At 41.9% G+C, this 26,411-nt stretch overlaps 1 protein-coding gene across 1 annotated transcript in view; it reads left to right on the top strand.

Annotated features, from left to right (window-relative positions):
* The first annotated feature begins 84 nt into the window (after positions 1-84).
* The window catches only part of ADAMTS12 (ADAM metallopeptidase with thrombospondin type 1 motif 12), a 143,392-nt gene continuing 117,065 nt past the window's right edge, over positions 85-26,411 (top strand). The window contains exons 1-2 of the mRNA XM_074532749.1: positions 85-519; positions 5,156-5,517. Of these exons, the coding sequence (XP_074388850.1) occupies positions 390-519; positions 5,156-5,517 (492 nt within the window). The 5' untranslated portion in view covers positions 85-389. The remainder of the gene's footprint in view (positions 520-5,155; positions 5,518-26,411) is intronic.

Below are 26,411 nucleotides of genomic sequence, written 5' to 3'. Positions count from 1 at the left end.
CCCCTCGGCGGAGACACCGGCGTGACCCAGCGAGGGGATGCTGCGTTGTGCGGGCGGCCCTCCCCGAGGGCTGCCGGGCGAAACGTCCCACTCCGGCCGCGGTGAGGGCGGAGAGGGGCGGCGGTCCCTGTTGGCGGCCTCGCCTCTCCTCCCTCCCCGCCGGCCCGGCCCGGTTCGTCCCGCCGCGTTAACCCCGGGGGCTCCGAGGCGGGGGCTCCCGGGAGCTGCTCCCTCCCCACAGCCCTCCTTCCTCCGTCGGCAGAAACCAGACACCGGGAGGGCCCGCGCAGCCCTTGTGCGGAGCGGCGCCTGTGTCCGGCGGCGCCGGGAGCGGCCCGGCCATGCCGCGGCCCCGATAGGCGCCCCGCTCGCAGCTGCCCGCCCGCACCATGCCATGTGTGCCGCAGAGCCGGGCCGCACGCGTGCTCTCCCTCTGGCTCCTCGTCCTCCACGCCCAAGCGCCCTGCCTGGGCAGGGCCCCGCCGGCCGGCAGCTCCCCGTTCCCCGACGGCGGGCAAGGTCAGTGGCGGCGGGCGGGACGGGACGGGACGGGACGCGCCGGGGAGCGGGTGCCGCCGAGGGTGCGGTGCCAGCCGGAGCAGCGCAGCGGCTCCGGGGCGCTGCTCGGGCGGGAGGGGCGGCAGCCGGGCCGTGTCGGCCCCCGGAGCTGCCCGGGCAGCGCTGCCGGGAGCGGCTCCGCACCGGGGCACGGCGCTCTGGCTGCGCCTTCTGCGGCTCCCGGGCAGAGTTTGGCTGCGGAGAGATGAAGGTATTGCTAAACTCTGCCTGTTGCAGATCTTCCCCGTTCACAGGCGGCTCTGTAAATGCCGGGATGGTTCTGTGCTACTAAACCGAAGAAGTTTACTGTCCTGATTGTTTATTTATTTTAAGCAAGCGATCGCTTCTGTACCAAAGCAGCAGGCGCTGTAGAAAGATTGGTCTTATCAGGGTTCAGCACCCGCCGTGAGTTTCTCCCATTTAGTGAGGATGGTAAATTACAAATCAGACTTCACCCGCGGGAGGAGTTTCTTTGAGGCTGCCCCCACAGTTGGGTTATTTGTCCTCTTTTGGAGTGGGGAGTGCAAGGAAATTTAATTTTTATTTTAGTTTTTGCCTGCTTAAGGAAAATCGTGGCTCCCAAGGGAGAAAAATTTTGAGTAGTTGGAAGACTCTGCGGGCAGTAGAAGATCCAAAAGTATATGAAGAAATTTTGCTTCCTGCAATCAACAGCTGTGGTGCTTTCAAAAGAGCTCGAACACAAAAGAGAAAATCTTCTGTATCTGTCAGAGACTGTGGAAAGGTGTTTAAATAAAGTGCCTGAAAAGTATTTCAATAAGGTGCCTGAAAAGTGAATTTTCAAGTATCCTGAAGTTGGTTCCTGTTGGATTCATTGAAAGTGGATGCTATGATTACATCCCTGTGGCTGTACATGGGACAGAATAGGGATGGTTGTGTTAGCATGTAGCAGCTGTTTAAGTGTTGGGCATATGGAAATTAATGTAGAAGTAATTTAACTTTCTAGGTATGGAAAACAGTCTTTTCCAAGAATTTGCAAATATCATTGAGTAAAGGGGCAGTTAAAAATGTGGCTAATTTTTTACACAGGAAGGTTTCTTGCAGTGTGAGGTGTGGACTGAAATTTGTATGTGGTAGAGCAGAAGTGTTCTCCCCTCTCTACATCCATAAGTGTGGTGGATGGGACATTGGGATGACCTTGCAGAGTGCTGAAGGCCTGCTCTCTGCTGTAGGGCTTTGGATGGAGCTTGCTGTGTTTCCTGGGTGTGATGCTTCCTCACAAGATGAGCCCACACTATTTCCTGTCCCAGGGAATGGTTTGAAAACAAGCCAGAGGGTCTGAGGGGCACATGTACACAAACTACAAAGATGGAGATGAAACAATTGCAAATGATGGTGTGTCACGTTTTAAAGGAATTTTGTCAGGGAACATGTTATGTATTTAAAGTAAATTGTGGTTTTCCTGTCATGTGTGACAGATCATGTATGTTTTTATCCTAGTTTAATCACTTTGTGTACAGCCATTCTTAATAAGGCAATTCTCTGCCATGTGTGGTGAATTTGAATCCACAGAGGAGCAGAACACACAGGAGTGGTTTTGAATATTATCAGATGTTTTCACTGATGTGGAATTTGAAAGGTCTGCAGAGAAGACTTCTCTGACAACTTAAAGAGTGCTTGGGCTCCTCAAAATGAGTGTGAAGGGCCTGAACATTGCCTGTCCTGTGTGCCCAAAGGCCTGAGCAGACACTGGTTGCAGAGCAAAGTTGTGACTCAAGTGTGTGCTGCTCATTGCCACGTTTCGGTCTCATTCACAGCACCAACACAAGCCAGCATGCCCAGGCTGTAGTTCTGGAAAGACAAAACATCCTCTGGAGCTACACAGCCACCTTCCCTGGCCTGTAAGTCCTGAGCAGTCTCCACACGACAGGTGGGAAAGGACTCCCCTGGAGTGGAGAGAATGCTGGATGTCCAAGGGGGATGCTGTGACATGCCAGTGCCACGGCTTGTCAGTGGCATTTGTTCTCTCCATTTATGTTAGCTGCTGCAAAATTTTATGGAAACTTGTGGTGTTTTAATAGGAATTCCCGTTACTATGTGAAACTAGAGGTATTCGGTGTTGAGGGATGCAGCCCTTAATTTCGATTAGTCTGTGTTGCATGAATTTTGTTCTTTCCTAGAAGGGCAGAAAGGGATCACCAAAATTATACTTCTTGTCTGTTTTACACTCTTCTCCAGGCAGAAACTCTGCTGTCTTAGGCTTAGTGTGGAGCTCAGTAAATTTTTCTGTTGTAGTTAGGACTGAATTTTACCCAGTCTAGGCAAAACTGTACTGATAGTGATTACTTGCAGAAATATCATTACCCTCATCATGTTAGACTTTTGTGTTGTAATCTTATTCCCTCTGGTCTTTTGAAGGCTTTTTAATAATTCATTTCTGCAGTTGTATTACAGTACATTATTATTGCACCATAATTCTCCTCTCCAGTAATTAAACAAGTATTTAATGTGTGTATGGAAGAAGTTCAATATCTCTGCTTTGATAATCCAATGCTTCTGCCTTATTTTGCATCTTACTGGTGCTGATGCCTACTTTTCTTTAACCTCTGTACCCTAATGATGCTGTAGTGATGAAGTAAAAAACTTCATTGCATAGTTTTAGATCCAAAACCGGAAGTCTTTGGTGTTGCATAGAGTTCAGCAGTTAAGCCACAACAAATTAGGTTCAAGACATCAGGCAGAGGCAAATGGCACAGTGACAGCAAATGAGTGAGTTTTCCTTCAGGCACTGGATTTGATTATTTAATGAGTTGTGCTGAAAACCATAGAAATGGGGGCCTGGTCTTGCAGCATTCTCTGTTAGTCTGACTTTGCTCACCATATGTGGAAGTCCCATGTCTGGGAAGTCCCATATCCCAATATGGGATGTGAAACATCTGGGAAGTCTCACAATTTAGCCTCTGCAGATCTTATCTCTTCTACCTGCCTTTTTTTTTTCTTTTTTGCTTCCCTGTAGAGTGTGAGGAGGCTTGGGTTAGCTTCAGCTGCTGAATTATCAGGCATCCAGCACCTTTTGTGCTGTCCACAGGCTGTGCAAACTGCAGGCGTGAAGGTGTGCACTGAGTTTCCGGTGTCTCAGTCCCCTCAGTGGACAAGGGCAGATGTCTCTGAGAACCTGTGGTAGGCATTATTGTCCACGTTGTCAGGACCTGGCTCTGGGGCCCAAAACCCCACTGCGGTGGCTTGTCCTGCAAAGGCTCCAAGTCACTGCAGGCTTGTATACAAAGAAATCTGTTGTGTAAGAGAATAAGTTTGCTTCTGAAGTAGAGGTGCTGCTGAAACTAGGCCAGATTTCTGATGTAGTTCTATATGTGCTGGGAGGCCAGGGACTTTGTGTGTTTTGTTTTGCTTTCCTTTCAATTGGAAGTGTTTCAGCGCATTTGTCTCGGGGTCCTTGGCCTGAGGAAGCTCAGGCAGCCACGTCTTAAACTGCAGCTAATGAGGGCAGCTGAGATGTGCTCCTTCCAGAAGGGGATGAATCCAGACAGCTGCCTGCTTAGGCAGGATTTTTCCTCTGTGACTTTGAAGGTATAGGCAATGGAGGGAGAAGTGCTTCTAAAAGGATTGTCTAACTAGACCTAGCCTGGAAGCAGCTGGAACAGGCTAATTGCTTTGTTAAGCAGCTTAGTTAATGAATGGGGTGTAGTCACTTTATGTGTGAGTGGCTGGGACTTTGGGAATGAAGAGCGACTCTGGGTAAAGAGGAACTGGATTAATGCGTGTCATCATAACTTCTTTTTAATTAAATGTGTTCAGACTGTCATTTCTTGGGTAGAATTCAAGTATCCCAGCAGATCTGGCCCTTAGGGTATGAATTCTTATGGATTGTGTTTTACGTGAATTTGTGTTATTTGCATGGGGCTTTTGCGTTTCACATTAATTTAAAAAAATAAAATTGGGTACAGCTGGTGTTTCTTCTGTATCTTCTTGCGTATGCATCCCTTGTTGTACAGGGGACAACAATGTCAATAATGCTCTCTTTCCCTGCTAGATTCTGAGAAATGATAAGATTTCCAATCGTATCCTGCTTGGAACACCTTATACAACAGAGCACAATTACTTCATTCTCTTCAAACCCTTCTTTGAAATTCTGAAGCTGCAGCTGCAGCAGCTGCTAAAGCTGGTGCTACTGAGATGCTGTTACTACAGATAATGAATTTGTGTTCTCTCCACCTTTATGTCTTTGCAAGGCTCTCTGTCCAATTTCAGCTGGTCAGTTTTTTGGATGTGTGAAGATCACACTCCTTGGTCAGAGTATCATGTCCTGGAGACCTAGGTCATGAAGGGTTCCCAGCCCTAGTGGGACTGGGAGAGGGGGGTGTGCATGACAGTCAGTCTTTTATATGAATGGCGACAAATGTTTGAAAAGAAGAATGTTTAACTTCTAAACTGAGGATTACAATGGGAGAATAGAAAGCCCAAACGAGGAATGTATTCCATAGTAATCTGTGCACTGCCTGTCAGTAGGGTGTTGTGGTGAATTGCTCTCACTTCTGATTTTTCCTTTAAATTATGTGAGATCTGAACAAGCTAGTACTCACTCTAGTTTTGTTTCTTTTTTTCCTCCCCTTTCTCTCAGAGCAATTTGTGAAGACAGTGCCAGAATACCACGTGGTCCATCCAGCAAGAGTAGATGCAAGTGGGCGTTTTCTTTCTTTTAATCTACACCCTCCCATCTCAAGTCTGAGGAAGAAGAGGCATCTCGGAAAAAGTGAAAATGTGGTATATTACAAAATTAATCACAAGGAGAAAGATCTGTTTTTTAACTTGACTATCCACACGGGATTTCTTTCCCATAACTATGTAGTAGAAAGGAGACGTGGCAACCACACCAGGGCGAAGATTTCACCTCCCTCAGGAGTTCTTTGCCACTTCCTTGGCACAGCGTGGCAGCCTGGCTCTGGCAGTGGGACAGCAGCCATCAGCACTTGCAGTGGCCTGGTAAGTGGTGTGATCTTTACTGGGGTTTTGGGCTATTTCTGGTGTCATTAGAGTTGAGCTGGTATGAATATGTCTGCTGAAAAACTGGGTGAGCCAGTCTGATACCTTGCTCACTCAGAAAGGATGTTTAATTCTATGGATGTTCTTTGGGTTTTTTGAAGAATCAGAAAGTCAGAAGGTGATGCTGAGGCCCCTCGGCATTTACTTTTAGCTAGATTTCTTTTTTAATTGGTGATCTGGACTGAAGGTTTCTGCCAGGCATACAGCTTGAAGCCATCCAAATATCGAGTCATTGCTTTGATTCCATTAGTAGTTGGATTGCCTTACCAATGCATCCAAATATGAGCTTCTGTTCTGTAATCTTTTAAAAGGAATGTAGCTCAAGTACACTGAAACTGCTCTGTGAATCACACCCTTGCATGGTAGGTTGGGAAAACACAGTTGTTTCCTAATGAACTGCACTGCAGCTTCAGATGTAAATGATAGGTTAGATGCAACCTTAGCCAGAGCTCTGAATTCAAGTGTTAACCATTGCCAGGCACCTCATGTCAAAGAACACCCCTAAGGCTGGAGCTTGAAGTCGAACATTTCTCAGTATCCTGTGGTTCACACTGAGACAAGGAGATGGAAACCTTTTCTTTTCCATGCTTTGTGTTTTATAATCACAGCCATAGCTTCGGTTTCTGTTTGTGCTAGAGCATGAGGCTGAGAATGCCTTTCTGGAGGGGAAGAAGGAACAAACTGCCTGAGTGTGAAGGGGATGTAGCGAGGTGTGTGAAATGGCACGTGTGATGTGTGAGAGGCAGAACCCAAAGGGTTTGTGGAGTGTGCAGGCAGAGGCGATGGTGAAAGGTGTGCAGCGTGCACGTGCTCTCCTGCCTTGACTCCACATGCCTGGAGTGGCAAATGACAATGTTTGAGAGCCCCCGAAGCAGGGGACTGATCCCTTCTGGCCAGCACACCTCAAATCTGCAGCAGGCTGGGGATTGATGCTTCATTTCTGAGCCTGAACACCAGGGTGGGTGAAGTGTGAAGTGTAACCTTTCCCTGCTGACCTGCCAGTACCAAAGTGTGTTCCTTGCTGTTGAGCTGTGTGAACCATTCAGAAACTATGGAAAGTCTTCTGGCAGTGTGTAAGAAACAACATGAAGACAGTGCTGGTATATATGAAACAGGAAATTCTGGAGTTTTTGGAGGTGCTGATAACACATTTGGCATGTTTCCTGGAGAATCAAACATGTGCTTGAGGGAAGAAGTTTCAGTCCCACAGGTATGAAGATTCATGGATTTTATTTTCTAAGTTACATTTCCAGTGGGGACCAACTTATCAAAATTTCTCCAAAACATATTTTGGTCATACAGGGTCAGTAAATAAAAGGAGGTATGATGATACAAATAGTTCCTTTGGTTGTTTTGTGCTTTAACAGAATGTCTTTGTTATTTTTCAGTAGGATTAGAGCTTGAAAATGAGGTGCTAGATCTTCATTGTATCTTTGGAAGTATTTAGTCTGCAACAAGAACTGAGAAAAATGCAATTGGCATTTTAAATTCGGCTTGGTAAAATCTTTTAAAGTTATCCTTTCATTTGTGTTATAAACTTTTTGACTTTTATTTTCACTTGGAGCTTTTGAAAAAACATTTAGAATTATTAGAAAAATCACTGTTGAGGTTTTCTGTTCCCATCCTGCCCCAAAATGAAACTTTGAAAATACATAATCACAAATTAATTCAGGTTGAATAAATTAATTTTGCCTCTGGATAAAAACATGGTGGTTTTGATGTGATGATTTTTGTAGTCCAGAAGTTGCTGCTCTGAAGAGGTTGCAGTAAGAGTTGGGTCTGTATCTTGATTCTCCTGTGTGCCACAAACTGGGGAAAGGGGATTGAGCTTGCCTTTCCCCTGAAAGCTTTCCAAAAGATCGAGTGTCATATGAAAGCATCTATTGATGAATAATTTTGTCAGCTATGAGAAATGAAATCTGATTTTCATAATAAAAGCCAAACATTTCTGAAACTTTTTTTTTGTTTGTAGTTTGTCTCCACATTTCAGAGTTCTAGTGTTTATCTGTTTTCATCCTGGTGATCCTCAATTTTTTGCTCTTCAGCATCAGGTCTATTTGTGTCTTTTTTTCTTTCTGGGATGAGTTGTGTTTGTCTATTGAAAATAATTTTTTCCATTTACTCTTATGAAGGAGGGGAGTAGAATGAAGTAGAACTGAGGATAAATGAACACATGAAATTAGAGAAACTTGCTTCAGATACTAAAGTATCTGAGGAGATTAATAGATGATGGCATGAGGAGAAATGAATAGCTTGTTTGCTGTTGTAAAACTGTGCTGATGTGCTCAAGCCTCATAACCCCAGAGCTGGTGAAAACCAGTATCTTAGCTTTCAAATACTGGGAGCAGGAATGTTAGTGATGCTCCTTCCCTGGCGCTGTTTGGTCTTGACACTTCAGGTTCATCATCAAATTAAAGCCTACTGTGCTTTTGTTGCTGAGGCATTTTTTAATAAGCTCAGCGAAGCACCAATTTACTGTGGTAATGAATGACAGAAAACTCTGTGATCCCTAAACGTCAATTTTTTTGCTTTAGTTATTGGAGCTGGTAAAAAAAATACAACTGGAATTTACTGATTTGATTAAATAAATATGTTTTATGGAATATCCTCTTGGTTGTCATTTTTAATGTCAAATGTTGCATTATTATTTTGTATTCTGCCCTAGTGAATTTCTTAGAATATGTCCACCCCAATTTTACAAATAGTGGCCCGAACTGGAGCAAAATAAAATCCTAAAGATGCCTCTGGGAGAGTGTTCTAGAGTGTTCCTAGTTCTAGTCCTCTTTGTGGAATAGCTTCTTCTCGTTTTGAGTCTGTTTGGTTTGTATTGGACAGTTTCTTGATTTCCAGGACAATAGTGGTGTATAAGAACCAAAAAGATGTGTGCTGTAGGTTTGTGTTGGTCATAAAAATCACTCACAAAGTGCACTGAAAATAGAAAATCTGTAAATGTATTTTCATCTCCCTTTCATTTTCACTTTGAAATGTATTCCTACTTCCCTTGGCATTACACAGGCATTGCTGATGTATTTTTTAATGTTCACAGAATGGTTTGCAAAGGAAATAACAGAGTGATAGATGTAAGAGATGAGAACGGGTGGCACAGTCATTGTGTGACATTGTTCTTTTTTAAAAAAAAATAACTGTGTCTCTGTTTTCAGAAGTATATATGGGAAAAAAAAGATTCATAAAGGAATTTGATCCAGTTTGGGCAAGGAAATACAGAGGATAATTATCAAGAGATCTGGACGGAATAAGATGTAATTTCCAAATACATTTTTTTCTTACACCTTGTGAAATCTTAGTTTCCCTTCCATGCTAAATAGATCATGACCTTCTTAGCAGGTTGAAGAACATGATGCTGTAATCTCTCTCTCTTCCTCTATAGGTCAGTTGCTTAGTGAAGTCTTTTGCACTTCTGAGCCATTTTGAATAATGCATGTGTTAACATGGGCAGAGTGAGACAGACCTCGCTGTTTATTTTGGGTCACACTTGGATGAGGGAATCCCTGTGGGGGAGTCACTACTCGAACACAAGAAACATCAAACTGTGGCACTTGGCAGGGGAGCAGACATGAAATCACTTAGATACAGGAAAATTTCCAAGATGAAGTAAAGGGAGGAATTTATTTATTTTTATATCTTTGAGTGAAAATGATGTTTGGATTGGCTGTCTTGGCAGTCTATTTAGGGCACTCTTCTAATAATGCTATGAATTTTCCCAGTGCCTTTCCACAGAAGGCTACAATGAACTTTCCCAATACTAATTTCTTAATTGCCAGTTGTGTGCTAGTGCTGAGAACCCCTTGTGTCGGAGCTTGTCCTCTCAGTAGGGCTGGGGGCGAGCAGAGCCCAGTGAGGTTGAATGAATACCCTGGGTTTGTATGCACCGAGTCCTACAGAGCTGGGAAGTGGGTTTTCCTCTGGTAGTCCATCCTCTTCATTAGGAACAAGGCCCCCTTTTATCCATCAGTAACACAGACATTGTTTATAGTATTTTTAGATGACAGAGCATCATTAAGGCTTTGTTTCCTTGACACTTGTTTACAGAGCAGAGCTGTCAATCTGCAGTTGCTTCGAGGGATGCATTTGTCTTCAAAGGCATAAGCATGGAAAAGGGAGGAGAGTGGAAGGACATTAGTATGGATATCTGTGCACCTGTATCTGGCAAGGTCCTGGCCATACAGAGCCTGTGGGCAGATCCTGCTTTGTCTGTCTCCAGCTAGTCTGAGGGCTGCCTCTGTCCTGGTGGACATCACTGTTTTTAAAAAGTGCTGGGTGCCTTTGAAAAGATTTTGAAATGTTTCCCCCACCTACATTCTCTCTGTGCTGGGCCACAGTCAGGGCAGACTTTTGTGGACCTTAAATTGGTGGCTGTATGACTGTTCGTGTAGCAGCTGGTAGGAGATGCTCCTAGTGGGACCTCTCTGGGCACATCTTTGTCTATCCTGACACCAGTGACAAGCTTGTCACTGAAGTGGAATGGTGGCTGAATTCTGCTGGAATGTAACCATTCTCTGTTGCAGGAAATCACTGCTGAGTGAAGCCCAGAATGAGCTCTGGTACCCATCCAGTTCCACCTGTCTTCTCTGTGTAGCTTTATCTTTTGCAGACTTGCATCAGTTTTGGGGAATTCAGCGTGATCTCTGTTCTGCATGCCCATAAGCTTTTCTAGGTAATGTGAGATGCTGTTTTTCTGTTGACCCACATGTTGCTGTCTTATGATCTGTCCCAAGTTGAACAGTTCTGTGCAGGTATCGTAAAAGTGTTTTAGTGATAATGGGCTCTGTGACAGATAGTGGTCTAATACTGCTGTTTAGTCTGTCCTCTCCTGTAGATACAGAAAACAGCCTTTAACATGTTGGACTTGGTGATTTCCTTAGATGAGGTTTGAGAGTAAAATCATCTTTAAAACAGTTTTATAATATTTGTTCTAAAGTAATGGAAGAATAAAATGTCTTGCTAAGCTTATAATACATACTTTTATCTGCTTCTGTATCTCCCAGCATTTGAGCTTGTTTGATTGCTGACCATTTGTTTGCTAATCTGTTGTTAAAGGTAGTTACCAGGGTTTAGCAAAGCTAAAGTACTACACAATTCACTCCTATAGCCCAGAAAAATATCCATGTCTTTTATTCACTTGTCATACACATGCAGCTAGTAGAGTTGTTCCTCTTCCAATGGAAGTGTATTTTGATTATTAAAAGTGGCAAGATATGTGGCAGTGAGAAGACTGTTACGGAAAGGGGGCATGTAACATTTTCCTCACTTAAACTTTTGACCACCTGAAATTGGATTCAGTGCTCGTCCCTGACCTGTGACTGGGCAGCCCCAGAACACATTTGGGCACGTGTGCTGTTTAGGTGGCTGTTTTAATTTTATGAGTTGAATTGGAATGTATTCCTGTAGTGGTTCCTGAGATATATTAATTCCGTTCTGTGAACGTGGCTTCTGGGAGACAAAACCAGAAGTTCTTCAGGGTCTCCTGCTCTTCTCTCATCTCTCCTTCCTTCCTCTGAGACAGTCTCTTGTCTTTCCCCTGAGGGATGGTACTGGGTGGGTCCTGCTTGTGTTTGGAAGTATGGCCACGTCTGCCTCTCTGACGGTGGTATCTCCTTACTCTGGTGTCAGTGGCATCTCCACTGCATCCTCCTTTGGTTTGTCTGGCAAAGGATGATCTGGTGGAAGCAAAATGTAGGAATATGGTGTTTGGAGAGAGGCAAGAATGAAGTCAAGCTGCCTGCATTTTCCTCGGGGATGGGAATTGCTCCATGGAGCTTCCACAGTCTGATTACTGCAATCTGACTTGTTCTGATAATCCTAAAGAAGGAAAGAGCTGCCAACTAACCCGGTTGTGTAGTTGCTGTACATCTCTTCTCACATGCAGTAGTATGGAAAATACTGTAAGTAGAAAAATATGCACTGAAAGTAAATTGCAGTTTTTGCTGTGCATCTGTTCTTTGTCGTGCTTGGTTTGCCTTGTTTCTTCATTACAGTAATAAATATCTGGGTATTCTCCTTGACTGACTAGTGTTATGGTTGTGTTGCACAGTTTTGTTTTCCTTTTTGAAGATGATCCAAAGGCAGGGTGTGTGGTGGTCAGTGGGGGTCTACCCCCATCCCCCAATAGATTAATCCTGCAAACTTTCATTAGTATTTGCTGCAGTACTTTAACATCCATCCCTTTCTTTGTGTTTAAGCTTCAACTACCCATCTGCCAGCTCCCTTCCCCCAGTCTTTTGTCTGCAAAAATACTCTTAATTGACAGGTCAAATGAATCTCATCAGTGATCTCAATACATGAGAATCTGGCTGTGTCTGTGGCTCCTGCTTTTGGCCTTGTCACCTTTAACCAATATGAAGTTGTTAGACCAGAAGCTGGGTCTGACCGGAGTTTTTATAACATTGTGTTTCATTTCAGTGGAAGAGTCATTGATGGGGTAAGTTAAAAAAAAGGATTAGTCTTTGTGAGCTGGTTTTGATGGAGTACTCAGATTTAGAATGCTCCTTCAAGATAATGGTTTTTTGAGAATATGAAAGGATGACTCTTATAAGGTAGTTTTAATGAATCTTAATCTCTTGTTTAAATATATATCTATATATTTGCTAATTATATAGGAATAATGTTCATGTGCAGAGCTGTCAATCATCTTTCCAGTTTCCATGAGTCTTTGTAACCAATCTACTATGTCATGATTTCATTACTTTGGTGTCTTTTTATAAAATGTTTATGTTTACTGAGTGAAATGTGTGAGATTCTGACTTCAGGTTCAGGATGCAGAAGTGAAAAATATGCGTAACATCTATTTTGCTTTGATTCTTAATAATGTAAGGTTTGTAAAATGGGCTGTTGTTTATTTCTTTTAGTATCTTCTATTCTCTTTGGATTTTTTTGTCCCATTCTCTGAAGTAAAAGAGGAGGCATCAAAGCCATTAAGTTCTTAAGAATTTTGCAGGTAAAGGTGGGAACTTTCGATCAGTGAAATGGTGCATGTGCACACTCAGCTTGGCCAGTGGCTCAGCACGGCTCTATGTTGTTACTGAGTGAGGTGCAGTGCTGCCCATGTCCCTGCTGATGGTGAGGAGCACTGAGGGCTCAGGAGAGATTGGAGGAAATTGCTTGGACTGGGAGAAGGGAGCACATGTGAGAAGAAAACCTGTGGGGGACCAAGGCTTTGATAGTTCTGCTGTTCATATACCTTTTTCTTCTTTACTTCATTTTCACGATGGCCTCTTCAATTCTCTTTGCCTGTCAGAGAGGAGCAGCTGCAGTCTCTGCACAGGGTCAGCATCAGAACTTGGTTATATTTGCACAAACATCAGACACACACACACATGCAAATACATATAGCCCTGTCACTGCAGAGCAGCTGCACTGCAGCTAAAGCTATTGGGTTCAGATCTCTTTGGTGTGCTGAGAAGGCTTCTGTCCTGCTGTATGTATTTCTTGTTACCAAACTGTGGCCAAAAAATTTGTTGTGTTTGTTTTTTTTCCCCAAGAATCTAGTGCTTAACAATGGACTTGCCCAACTAATTTCTTAATTGCAACAAAATTCTAGTATTTAGTGATTTAGTCTAGGGTATTTAGTTGCTTTATATCCCCACTGGCTCCAGGTGTGCTCTGGAGAAGGACAAGCATTAAAAATTAATAAGTAGTCATGAAAAAGCTTATGGTCTTGCTTAAACAGTGTCTGTGTTTTAACTCATTCATGGTGTGTTCCAGTTCTCATGGTAAACAGTAGATCCCTAATAAACTGCTTGTGGATGCATGGAAAGCCCAAGAGTAGATCTAAGATAATTCTGGTTAGGGTCACAGTAAAGGAAAATGCAGACACAGCTTTGGATTTTGAGACTCCTTTTTGCAAATTTCATTCCTCCCTCCTACCCCCTTTTGAAATGTATATATTTGAAACAAAGGCAGTTTTAAATGATCAGTCCAAACTTGAATATCTGCTAACTTTTATGCAGTGTTAATTCTGTCTGTTTCCTTATCTAGAACAGTCATTGACCAAATCTGGTCAAAACCATAAAAATGGAGACTGTGGATAGGGTCAGTGTCTGTTTTATCCAGCATCCTCTGTCCAGCAATGACTAAGTAAATATCCGGATATGAGTAAGAGCATGGCAGTTGGCCATCTCTCATTTGGTCATCCTTGCTTCTGTTTTCAACTCAGATCAAATTTTTGGAGGAAAAACCTATTGATGTATTAGTATTGCACATATTATCTGGGCACTGCTTTACTCATTGTTAGAAATATAAATCTTTACATCTGAATTCTAATACTTAAAAAATTATTTAGATGCATCTTCCTTTATTTTCCACTATCTTTTTCAATCAGTTTCATTTGACGCTTCCTGGAGTTGTTGTCATGGAGGACACAGTGAACAGTGAAACACTGAGCTTAGTGTTTGAGATTATTTACTCAGTGACATAGTGTATTCCTAATTAATTTTTTGTTTCTTGGTAATTCCAGACACTTGACAGCTTTGTTGGACAGCTGTTAAGATTAGTTTGTTTTATAGTTCTAGTTTTTTTTCCTGATGAAAACAGTAGCTCAGGTTCTTTCTGCGCAGTAGCAGGTAGCTCAGAGTCCATATGCTGCTTTTTCCCCTTCACTGTACAGTGCTGTATCAGTTTTCATTCATCTATTAATTACATTTTTTTTCTTTCTAGTCCAGCTGCTCACTCTCAGGAGTTTTCTGACATTCATTGGTTGTCCTTTGTGCTTACTTTAATAACTTCTAGAGCTTTCTAATATGCTTTATAACAGATTGTAAACTAATTTTTAATCCAGACGTCAAGACAAGGAAATTGGTTGAAGGAGAAAAGCCATAGCTGAGAAGCTTCATTATTAATAAAAAACCCACTAAAACCGTTAAGTTGCTTTTCCAAATGAACTAATATAAAATTGCTGAATTGCTAACTGTGAGATCTAATATATCATTTCAGTTGGCTTTGTAGAAGGTAGACAGTGAAGTATCTTGAATGGCAGGGGAGTAAAAGGGTAAAATGAGCAAGTAGTGGAGAAGAACTCCAGCAAAATGATGAGAAAGTAGCCTTTAACCCAAGACATCCCAAACTGGAAGTTTTCCAGAACATCTGGAGCTCAGTGTTTGTGTTCTTGCAGCCTTTCCATAAAAATCTGCTTGTGCCTGCTGATAAAGGCTCCTGAGTTGGAAGGATCTTTGTTTTAATCCATTCTGGCCATTGCTGTGTTCATATGGCGCAGGGTTTACAGCAGGTGTTCACCAAGCCAGAGTATTTTTGCCATATCTGTATTTTATTACAGGTGCCTTCTCTTGAAAGTTGTGTGTGGAGGGGAAAGCAAGAATTGGTTGTTGTTGCTGCCATGAGGCATCAGAAATTATTTAAAATGCAGGTTCTTTCTGGCTTTACTTTCTCTATGGAGTCTGGATGTCCTTTTTTTTAATCTTCCTCAGTAGATTTTAATGTTTATTAGACTGTTTTTGCCATGGCTATATACAACACCAAAATGTTTGAACTGCATTGCCTGCATATTTTACAACAGCTGTTGTCTTTTTCTGAATAACTTGTAATCAAAAAAGAGAAACTGTATTTCTTATTACATCAACTGTATTTCTTATTACGTCAGTTCAGAGTGGCTGAGTACTTGCTGAGATTTTTAATGTATCTTTATGTAATGTTGTTAAGTCACAGCTGGTGGCAGATGCTTGTCAAAAAACAACAGGTGTGTTATAATCCTTTTTTCATCAAAATGCTCAGCACAAGCTACTGCTGCTTCTTGGAAGCAGGACCCCAGTCTCAGCTATCAGAAAAAAGGGGATAAATTAGAAAAGTACCGGTTTTCTCCTTACACAGAGAACTGCATGTTTCTTATTTTATTGCTAGCTAAGCTACAGAGACAGCATGCCACTTGTTTATCTAATTAAGTGTTCTCTTTCAAATCAGGAAATGGATTTCACTTGGCTTTGGAAAAGAGATCAAAAGTCTGAGAGTAGCAGCAGTTCAGGAGAGAAATGCCAAGGAGTTTTATGAAGCTAAATGACCATTACTGCCCCTGTGAAAGCAATCCAGCTCTAAGGACGGAATGAAACAGGAGAGTGTAAATCAGCTACAACTAATCACAAAGCCCCTGCCTGCAGTAACAATCACTGTCTTACAGGAAATTGGTAGCTGTCTATTCAACAAATATAGATTTTAATATTAGTATTTTTTGAGATAAAATAGAAATAGCATTAAATTCATTAAATGTCATGCTAGATCATCAGCTACAGTTATTTACCCAGGTGAGGTTTTAGGATATTAAATTTAGTTTGCACCAGTATTCTGAATTGCTTTAGAAAGGAATGTTATCTCCAGCCCAGCTGTGTTATCTTTTTGGCCATTTTCTCATCATTAGGACACATCATCTTCTGGCAAGGCAGCAGAGCAGCTTTTTGGCATAGTCTCTTCATGTTATGGCTGTTAATGTTGCTTTATATGGTACTATTTCTAGTTAAGTTGATTATCATAACACTTCTCAAGAAATGTGTTCTGTAAAGGACTGAATGACAACTAGATATTTTAAAATATAAACAAACCAAGTTTGTTTATGTCAAACTTCTTTATGGAGACTGAGCTAGCTGAACTGAGTTGCATTTTTTCATCTTTTACAAATGTTTTGTGTTTCCCCATTACCAAGAACTTATTTTCTTTGAACTATAAAGTCCTATGTAAAAATGAATTGAAAGCCATTATTCATCCAGGGAGTCCAGTGTGAAGACTCAAGATGCAGAACATAGAGATGAAGTGATGTACAAAGTCTGTAAGTGGATAAATGGTGTGCGAATTAGAAGCTCAGATGAGAAGAAAACATTAGGCATAATAGCTCAGCTTCTCACAGATGGATTTCTGTGAAATGTTGGAATTCGTGAACTGTCCATCTACCACTGGCATACGTAGCCCTCACACAGGCTATTTTTGTGTACAAGTCAGGAGATCAGAATTATCTAAATCAAAAATAAAACAAAACCAAAAACTCAAAGCAGAAAACCTCCACTAACTCAACCCCTCTCCCTAAACCCTTATGCTTCAACCAGGTTTCTTAGGACCTTTCTTTATCATTTTTTAACCTGATTACAGGACAAGGTCTCTTCAGGAGTTTGCCCTGAACATGGCAGTGGATGGACCTGTTTATCTGTATAGAATCTGCAGCAATGCCACAGAGAATGGAGCAGTGTTCTTCACTGTAGAATTAAATCAGGTCACTAATTTATACTTGCATGGTACATCTACCACTGGCGAAGTGCCACTGTGGCATTGCTGACTGGAGTCCTGTGGGGCATTTGGGAGCTGCCCATCATCCTCCCCACCCACCTGGCTGCATCCCAGTAACTGGGCTAATGACATCTGGCACGGTGGGTGTGTGTTTATTTGTGTGTAGCATCTACTCTTGTGTATTTTGGACAAGTCAAGGGTGCTGATAGCTCTGCGTTTTGGGGCACTGTGTCACTTGGGGTGACACATTGCAGTTTCATGGCATTTTTAGTATTATTTCGTGAAAAAAGACTGTTCATGTAGTCCTTTAAGTCTCTGTTCTGGGGCTGCTTTTATTTAAAATTCTAATCATGAGACTAGAATCAGCTTTGCTCAGGATGCAGATCTAGAAAGTATCATCAGCATGGAGAATCACCAGGATATTGTGTCATTTACCAGAAGATGGTAGATGTGAAGTTGAAGAAGGGAAAATTCAAGTGTCATAGTGTGGAGTCTAGAGTCACAGACTTAGCAATTAATAGACATTTCTAGCTTGAAAGCTCATCTGGTATAAGTGTGAGGCAAAGACTTGAATGTATTTGCTTTATACTTTGTGGATTTTTTGGGGGGTAAGTTGTTAGTAGAAGCATGTTACCTTTGAGGGAAAAAAAAAGGAAAAAAGATCCTGGGTTTGAGCAGAGATTAAAAAAATACAGGAAAATGTGACTAAAGGTTCACTCAGGATACACCAGGCATTTCTCATCTCCCTTTGAAAAAGGGTAAGAATCTGTGAGACGTACCACACCTTATTTTACTTTTCCCCAGATGTTTGCTTTCAGCAGTTTTGAGAAATAGGATGGGGGTAAGAGATGTTGGTCTGAGACCATCCTTTTCCTCTTATGTGAGATTTAGCTTTTGTGAGGTAGAACTGGCAGCTGGATTTGTGGATTTATGGTTTTCCCTTCTTGTCTTGTTTCTAGCTGCCCAAGTTCTGTTTTGAACACCAGGACAACAGTGATTTGTCAGGATTCAGAGTCTCTTCTTGAAACAAGCAGGCTGATATCCATGGGAAGACCTGGAAAACCAAAAAAACATAAACAAAGTTTTAAATTGTAGCATAAGAGATGAGGTAACAGTGGGAGATGATTTAGGCATACTGGCACTATATGAAGGTGAGATTTCAGGAAGTCAAGACATCCTCTTTCAGCACTTCTCTGAAATCTGGTTGATGAACATCTTGTGTCCTTCATGAGTAGTCTCTGTTCACTTCCACCTTATCTTTCTTTTAAGGATAAAAAGACTAAAATGAAGATAATACTCCAGGGCGCAATGTATCTGTATTTGTATAAGTCTACATAATGTGATTGATGTAAATAATAAAACCAACACTTTTCCCAAATATAGCCCTCCGATTACCCAAAGGTTTCCAAACCAAGTGAGATGCCTAAATATGAGCTAAATTAACACACTTGAACACAGGAAGGCAGGGGAGACAGGAAGTAAAGGAGAGACAGAACTTTAAGACAAGGGAAAAAAAAAAAGAAAAAGGGTGTTGTTCATGCAATTGATTGCAGAGTAAAGATCTTGGCAGCCATAAAGTTCTGTTGTCTGGGAACTGTTATGCACGGTAGCTGAGGCAGCGCAGAGTGAGTGCATGCAGAGGAGAGTGAGCATGGCAATATTCCTGCAGGGCTTGCAACAAGGCGTGTTTTGCTGTGGTGTAACTCAGCCTTGCAGCCAGGGGATCTGGCACATGCTGTTGGTGGCACAAAAAGTTGTTCTGGGCAAAAAGCACATTTGTAATGAGTTTGTTTCAGGGTGTTCCATCTGCCTTCCTATCTGAGGCATTTCTGCCCCTTAGTATTAATTGTTTCTCTACTAATCCCCACAGATATACAGCAAGAGAAAAATGAACTGGATCCTGAAAACAGGATTTGCATGAGGACTGTACTCTGTATGTGATCCACCATCATCCTTTTATCCTCAGAGTTTTGCCCAGCCTCTTTCCTTTGGGACAGCCAAGGAAAGGTTACTGGATGGTTTAGCTCAGAAAGGCAGGGGAGTGCATCTCAGTACATTGGTATGAGAAATGTGTGGTGCCCACAACAGCAAGTACTTTGGCATTTGGTCCAGTGAAAGGAAGGAGACAAGTATGAGGTGCAAGCAGGGCTTAGGATGTTTTTATAACATCTTTCTTTGTCCCATTCTGAGACTAACCTACAGATGCAAATACATTTCACACCTGTCCACTGTAAACAGGGAGCCCTGGGGAGCCATGATTGTATCACATCTCTTGGCCAGTCTTCATTTAAGAAGAATCTGTAAGCAGACCAGTGAGGGTTGCTGCATCATTCAGGCAGGATGCACTAAAGAACATGAGTCCATGATAATTCTTTTTACCAATATGTAACAAGAAAATAATATCTCTTAAATCTTTCCTTTTGCTTTGGTCCTGCTGTAGTTGCTGTGGTATTTTGTATCCATTAGAGTGTATGCTGTCTGAAGCAAGTTAACATTTCTGTCTTCACATAACCTTCTCTTAAGACCCCTTCATATAACCTTGTCTTAAGACCCCTTTTGTCCCTTCATGGCTGACACACTGATGCTGTGTTGCTCTGTGAGTACAGCTTCCAAGTTCTCAGGTTCTCAGGTTCACTTCTCACTCTGCCCTGTGTGGTATGGCTCAGCCCTCTCTCTTCTGTTCTTCCCTTGCTCTGGCTTTTGTTGTTCCCTCTGACCCGGCTTGCAGGTGTGGCCACTACTTGCATGACCTCTCTAGTCCAAAAACAAGGACAGCGTTGGATTTGGAGGTAGTCTGGGCACTCTTTTCCCCTTCCAGTGTCATCCTTTTATTCTCTTCAGCAAGGTGCTGTGGCGCCTTTGGGCAGTACCAGAAATACTTGATGGCAGGATAAGGCTGCTAGACAGCAGAGGTCCCATACACTGAGGGAGTGTGGGGATGAGGGGTACAAGCCAGTCTAAATACAGCCTCTGACTCCTGCAATTAGATAGGCTCCAATTACTGCTTTCTGTCTTTTGTTGGTGTCTCCTGGGGTCGTATCCTCGCTTGTCAGCAGGAGTTGGGGAAAGCTGGGAGCGACTGGAGGTGCTGCCCAGAGTGCCCTGGAGCTCACTATCTCTTTGTCCAAAAGGCTTAATAGTACTACAGTTTCTAAGACTATCATGTATCTTTTTGGTGTGGGTTTCATTACGGATTCAAATTCATTGCTTTCTCTTGCTGAAGGAAGATAATGTATCCTACATTGGTTTGTTACATGATCACAGTGCACGGAGTTGCAGAGAGAGAAGCCTGGGCATTCTGTACTTGCATCATGAATTCTCCAATGTAAGAGCCAGATTAACTCTTTAGAGAATTATTTTCTGAGCAGTTTGCCAGAGCTGGAAAGGCTTTAGGAGGTCATCTTTCACTTTAAGAAGTTCGTGAGCAAGTATGTGAGGCAGCAGACTATTTACTTTCTGGCTTGGATTCTTTTCTGCATAGACTTGCACTGGTTTTAGTCAGACAGCAGACATGGTGCTTACTCTGTATCTCTGCTCTTTTTTAAATTTCTGAAAGGCTAATGTGTGCTCCAGCAACAGTATTAAAAACAGAGAGGTGAACTTGATGCGAACAATAAGAAATTATAATTGTTGGAAGTTCTATTGTCTGCATAGGCATTGGATAACATCACAGAAAATACACCTTAGTACTTCCAAATCTGTCTAGTATGGAGGCTGAGGCAGTGACCAGCTCTTCTGTTTTACCCTAATGCTGAAGAATGAAATGTGCTGCCTGTCTTCTGCAGCAGTGTAAACTTAATGCTTGACTTCTGACACAGTTCTGTGTGTTGTGTTATGTGTTGCCAGAGCAAAGGTTACCCAGAGGGACATTTTCATTCTGTGCAGTTGGAAAAAAGAAAGTAGTTCCAGGTTGTAATGTGTGCTGGTTTTTACTCATCGGTTGTGCCAGATTTTTGGCTAGAACTGCTCCCACTGGAGATGAGGTGTGGGGACAGGGCTGGGATGGGAGGAGTGATGGTTAGCGCTGGGCAGCAGGGTGAGTCGGTGTGCTGGGTGCCCATGAGGGACCCGTGGGTGCTGCTGGACACCCTGCTGTGTTTTCTTGGCTGCCTCTGTGGGCAGTCTGATGGGTTCCTTCCATGAACCGGCCAGCTGGCTCCTCTGCCCAGCCAGCTGAGTGGCTTCTTGCCCAACCCACTTGTGAAATACAAACTAAAGGCAGTAGTGAAATGCAGAGGATTTGGTTTTGAACATGAATTTACTGTAAAAGGTCTAATAATATAGCAGCAGTTTGGCATAGTATCTCATGGGGCTTTTGGAGTATGAGAAGAGAGGGGATTTTGTTATAAGCAAAACATTTTTTGAGCCATAAAAATGATAAGCTGATTTGCAAAAGTTGGTCACGGCTAAGGGCCAAGTTCTGCTCTTGTTGCATAGCCAAGAAAAGGGCAAATACCAGTGTGATGTTGAATGTTTTTGTATACTCTGAGAATTTTAGATCTTTGAGTATGTTGATGCAGATTTCCTTGCATATAATGAAGCAAGAATGTAGTGCTTTTATATAATGTTGCCATTTTTGCAGGATTATTAGGCAACACGACGGTAGCACAAGAGTGGCATGTATAATCTGTTTTACTGAAGAATATAATGTCAGCCATCTTCAGTGCAGCTCAAGTTACTTGTATGGTTTTGTCAAGAACTCTGTGTAGAAGTACTGTTGCTATCTAGAGGGCTTTATTAAATATAGTTCAGTATCATTTGAAAAAGGAGCTGTTGCATAGTAGAAGATTTGAAGTGAACTACTTGTCTCTATAACTGCTAGTGGTAGAAGTAAGGGTACAGGAAAGGTTTCAAATCTGTGAGGCAAATGCTGGAATTGTGTCTGATAAACTTTGTAAGGAACTAGAAGAGACAGGCATGAGAGGCAAAGGATGGAAAGGAGCAGACAGTTTGGGAACAGCATCTTTGTCTGTGGGCAGTAGTGAGGGATGCAGGTTACCAGTGAAGGGGATGCCTGTGAGAGCTGGAAGTCTGCTTGCTGCAGTTCAGACTGTCTTGTGTTCCTGTGTCTCATGAGGTGTAAACAGCTGTGGAAATTGGAAGTCTGACATGAGAATGCAAGACCAGCACATTCCCATTTCTGTACTTTTGTTATCGGAACAGTTTGCACACATTGACACTGGTTGGGGCTTTTTTTGTTTGTTTGTTTGTTTACTTGGGTGTTTTGTGGTTTTTGGTGGGCTTTTTTTGGTTTGTTTTTTTTCTTTGTTTTGTTTTGGTTTGTTTTGGTTTGGTTTTTTATTAATCTAATATTTTAATTTCAAAGTAGAAAACAATCTCATTGTATACAGAAAACTACAGCAGGCTGCAGATAATACTTACTGAAATAACAAGCTCTAAGAAAGAGAGGAGGCAGTGGGGAAGAATCTCCTGGGAATATAATCACAGTTGATTTTCAAGCAGTTGTATTTTTTATGTTGTTCCTGCTTGCATGGTAATGCTTTCAAACTCACTGGGAAAAATAGAAAGTTCATGTCCTTAGGACAAGACGGACTTGAGCCTGGTTTAAAACTCATAGGATATTCTTTGCTGCCACACATCTCTTCCTTCTCCTTTTACTCTGTCCTAAAAAAACCTTGTGTGTGTCACTGTGGAAACACACATCAGAGAGTGTGTGTTGAATTGAAGGGCTGATAATGGGGACAGGTTTAGATAGTTCAGATAATTGATTTTCAGGAGCTGTATGTGCCTTTCGAAGAAAGTTAACTGCTGCATTGGATTTGCCGGAGAAGCAAGCAGTGGCAGTAATTGTGCCACAGGGAAAAGTGTTTTTCTGAGAAAACATGAGTCTGCTCATGTGAGCAAATCAACGCTGACAGATGAAGGAATAACAGGGTGGCAATAAGTATATTTTGAGTAAATTAAGCTCTAACTGTACAGACAAGAAGACCATGGAGAAAAATACAAAATACTGTGTGGTAGGTAGATAACAATGTGCAGTTTTGAAGTGAACACCTCTTCTTGTAATTTGTTGTGGCATCTCTGTTGAAAGAGCGCAATTCTAGTCTGGTACCTGCTTTCTAGCAAAGCTCTTCTCACCTCTTTTCTGTGCTGGGAAAAGCCTGGATGTTGGTGAAAACAGAGTAAATGTATTGCTTAGGCAAAGCAGTGGTGGCTTTGCCATCAGAAGAGATGTAAAGTAGCACTTGCAACAGGAGATGGTGGTGCCAGGAGAGATTCCCAGATGCGCTGTGCATCTCCCGGGGTTCTGTTAACCCTTTTGGCTGCAGGTGTACATTAAGGACAGTTTTCAGCCATCCTAAGGTCAAACCAAGACTCTCAGAGTTTCTGCTTTGCAGACAAGAGCCTTGTTTCCGGAAGCACAATTTCTCTTTTGTGTGAATTTTTGTAGAAATTGGACTGTTTCCTGGAGGTCAGGTTACAAATGGCAGTGGTGGTTGTGTGTCTTATCACCTGTCTTCCTGAGAAAGATGTGCTGCTGCAGTGTTTGTACTGTCTACAGATGGGACCAGGAGCATTTTTACGTTGTCTTTCAGACCTTTTTCCGAATGCTCAGTGCCAGAAGGGACAAAATTGATAGCACCAGAGAGTTTTGGTGGAAATGTACCTGCTTGGTAATGGCTCCTCTTTTCTAATTGTAACTTCAGCTCTCTCAGTTATCAGGTTTTGAGTCAGAGGAATGAGCATAGCATTGATTTTTTTTTTTTTTAACATTCTTCATAAATATGTGTGAAGACAAATGCCTTAGAAAACCTAAATGTGTCATAAACATATGCTTTCTGGTCAAACTTGCAATCTAATTAGGAAATGTGATTAGAAAATATAAAAAATGTAATCTCATTAGATAGAATCTGTTGGCTTTGGCCATACTTCCTGCTGTTAATTCTTTACCAGTCTGGTTAGTATCAGCTGTCCTTCCTTCTTTCTCTTCCTGCCCACCCTGAATCATGTCAAGCTGACATGACTGTGATGTTCTGTGATGTGCTGTGTGCCTGCAGTACATACTATACAGGCACTGACTCTTCTGAGTTCTTGGAAAAAATTTCTGTCATTTCAAAATTTGTTGAACACCTTAAGCTCCCAGGCGTTCTTGACCTTTCCCTTTACAGCTCTTGGATACAAGTTATAAAAATTTGCTGGCCCTAGAAATGTAAAGGGATCAAGCTTCGCTCTTTAACACTTTCTTTAGATATTTTAAAAGTAGGTGTAGTATGACTACATTGCAGGACTGTCTTCCCATATACAAAACAATAACACTTATGTTAACAATTCTGGTTTGTTTTGTTTTGTTTTCTTCTGTGTGTCAACAGTTCAGTGATTTCAATTTAAAACCAGAGGTAGTATTTGTCATTTGTTATTCCCAACAGGTGTTTTATATTTGTATTTCACTTCCTGTGTAATCAGTGTCTGAGGGGTAGAAAGGGTGTAGACAAGGTAGATGCCTACAACAGTTGAGCTTTTTTAATTCTTCCTCTCTGCTGACCTAGGTATCTGTTCATTTAACCTGGGGACACTTCTGGGAAAATTTGTAAATACCAGTCCTTTGTTTCTGAGCCAGTAGCATGGCTTGTTCATGGTGTAAGTGGATGTAGGTGGGTTCTGTTTGTTAAGGTGAGATTGCAGTTAAAATAACACAGCAGCATATGGGCAGCTTTTCAGCTAATTTTGTTTAAACTTGGGCTGGACTTGAAAAAAGCTTTAGTGGAGAAATGGAAAACTACAGCTTAGATTTACCAAGTTTTGATTGCAATTTGAGCAGCACTGAAAGAGTTAGACTCTTTTTAAAATAGTGCTTTCGCAAGTGTTGTTCAGAGCAAATGAAGTTTTTCACATTGTGCCATCTGCATAAGCTTGATCCTTTAAAATATCTAATAAAAAAGCTGAAGAAATGGAGACCTGCACATCTGTCTTCCTGAAGTTTTTATTGCATCACTCTCTTCTTTTCAAGGATATTTTATTTTGTTGCTGTGTGACTGTATCATGTTTTAGGATGACTTTGTTTTTGGCTTTTCAACTTTAGTTTCAAAAACCAGTGTGAGATTAAAGTACAAAATAGATAAACCATATGAATACCAAACATTACCAAAATTTTTGTTTTTCAGGAAAGGCAGAAACGCTCTAGTAATGGCGTTATGGCTTATGTGTCAAATTCTCCCCTGTTGATGTTGTTCACTCTCTTGGGTCTTTTATAAGTTTTGCTTCATTGTGCAGGCTTGTAAATCTCAATTATACTAATGGGTGTCATGCTTTCACATTATAGGAAAGAAGTGCCAAATACAGCCCCCAGCGGGATGCCCTCATCCAGCAACTAACTCTTACACTATGGAGCCTTTCTCTTAGCTATCAAAAACATTTAACACTGGGGAAAAGAACATTAATACAGCTCGTATTTGAGTCCAGGGACAATGATCTGGAAAGCTGTTTGCCTTTGTGTCTGGCAGGCTGCTGCGTATTGAAACGAGAGGTAAAACAGTTGTCATAGGAAGGGAAGTAAGTGGCATTTGCAGGGTTGATGGTCAGTTAATTATTGCTGAAAAATACATAGCAACTTGCTCCTGCTCTTTTTAGAGATGGTATTTGATATGCTACTCATTTACTGTAATGTCTTGTAAAATAATTCTTTGCTGTGAATTAGAAGGCCAAACATTTGTGCTCCCCTGTTTCTGAGAAACCGGTTCTCAGAAGGGCATGAAGCATAGGTTGACACCATGATGTGGCATTTTAATGAGGCCTGATGCCCTGTCTCTATTTTGAAAGAAATCGAGTCACAGATGTTAACTGTGCTTTCCTGAGGAGGATGGGTAACTCTGGTTGTTTCCCTGCTGCTGGTTTGCTTGCAGCATTTGGGAGAGAGGCTGAACCGAACCATATACATTCAGAGAGATGTATGGGCCAGTTTTAGGGAGTCTTGGTGCTTTAAACCAGTGCTCTTAGAAGAGGATTCATAAGGGTTTATTTCAGGCACATTTGTGGGTTTATTTTAGATGCTTTACCCAGAGGATGGTGAGGTGGGAGCATGTTTGCATGGGATGGAGGTCCAGCCTGCTGAGGGCCAGAGTCATCCTTATGAAGGCCTCTAAAAGTGTCCTTCAGCAGCTGAGCTCTGAAATGAGGTTATTAGTGTTTCACAGCCTTGAAATGGCCTTTTCTAGCACAGGTCATGTTTATTTTTCATTAATAATTTCCATAGGTATTTCAAGCACATCAAATTATGTTGAGGGAATCTATGATCTTATCTCTGACTTAAGCAGGGGTTAAGTCTGCACATTCAGAAAAGAATGAAGTTACTACAGCCAGGATTTTTGCACTGGCCAGTCTGGTTTTACTCCAGGTTTATGCCACACCTAGAGGCTCCTAAAAGTATACTCTGAAATCTAAACCTTTGACTAATTTATTGAGATATTTGTCTAGTCAAGGCTCCATAATTTAACATTGTCTCTCAAAAAAATGGTGTAATTTTGCCCTTTTCTGTCTGTTTCCCTTTACTTTCTCCATTCCAGCCAAAGCAAATTATCTTGACAAATATTTGACCTCACTGAGTATGCTTGAGACCATAGCAGAGCTGATGGGGTTTT

This window comes from Zonotrichia albicollis, chromosome Z (genome assembly GCF_047830755.1).
Source record: "Zonotrichia albicollis isolate bZonAlb1 chromosome Z, bZonAlb1.hap1, whole genome shotgun sequence".
Taxonomy (NCBI): Eukaryota; Metazoa; Chordata; class Aves; order Passeriformes; family Passerellidae; genus Zonotrichia; species Zonotrichia albicollis.
This window is presented reverse-complemented; position numbering and strand designations above follow the sequence as displayed.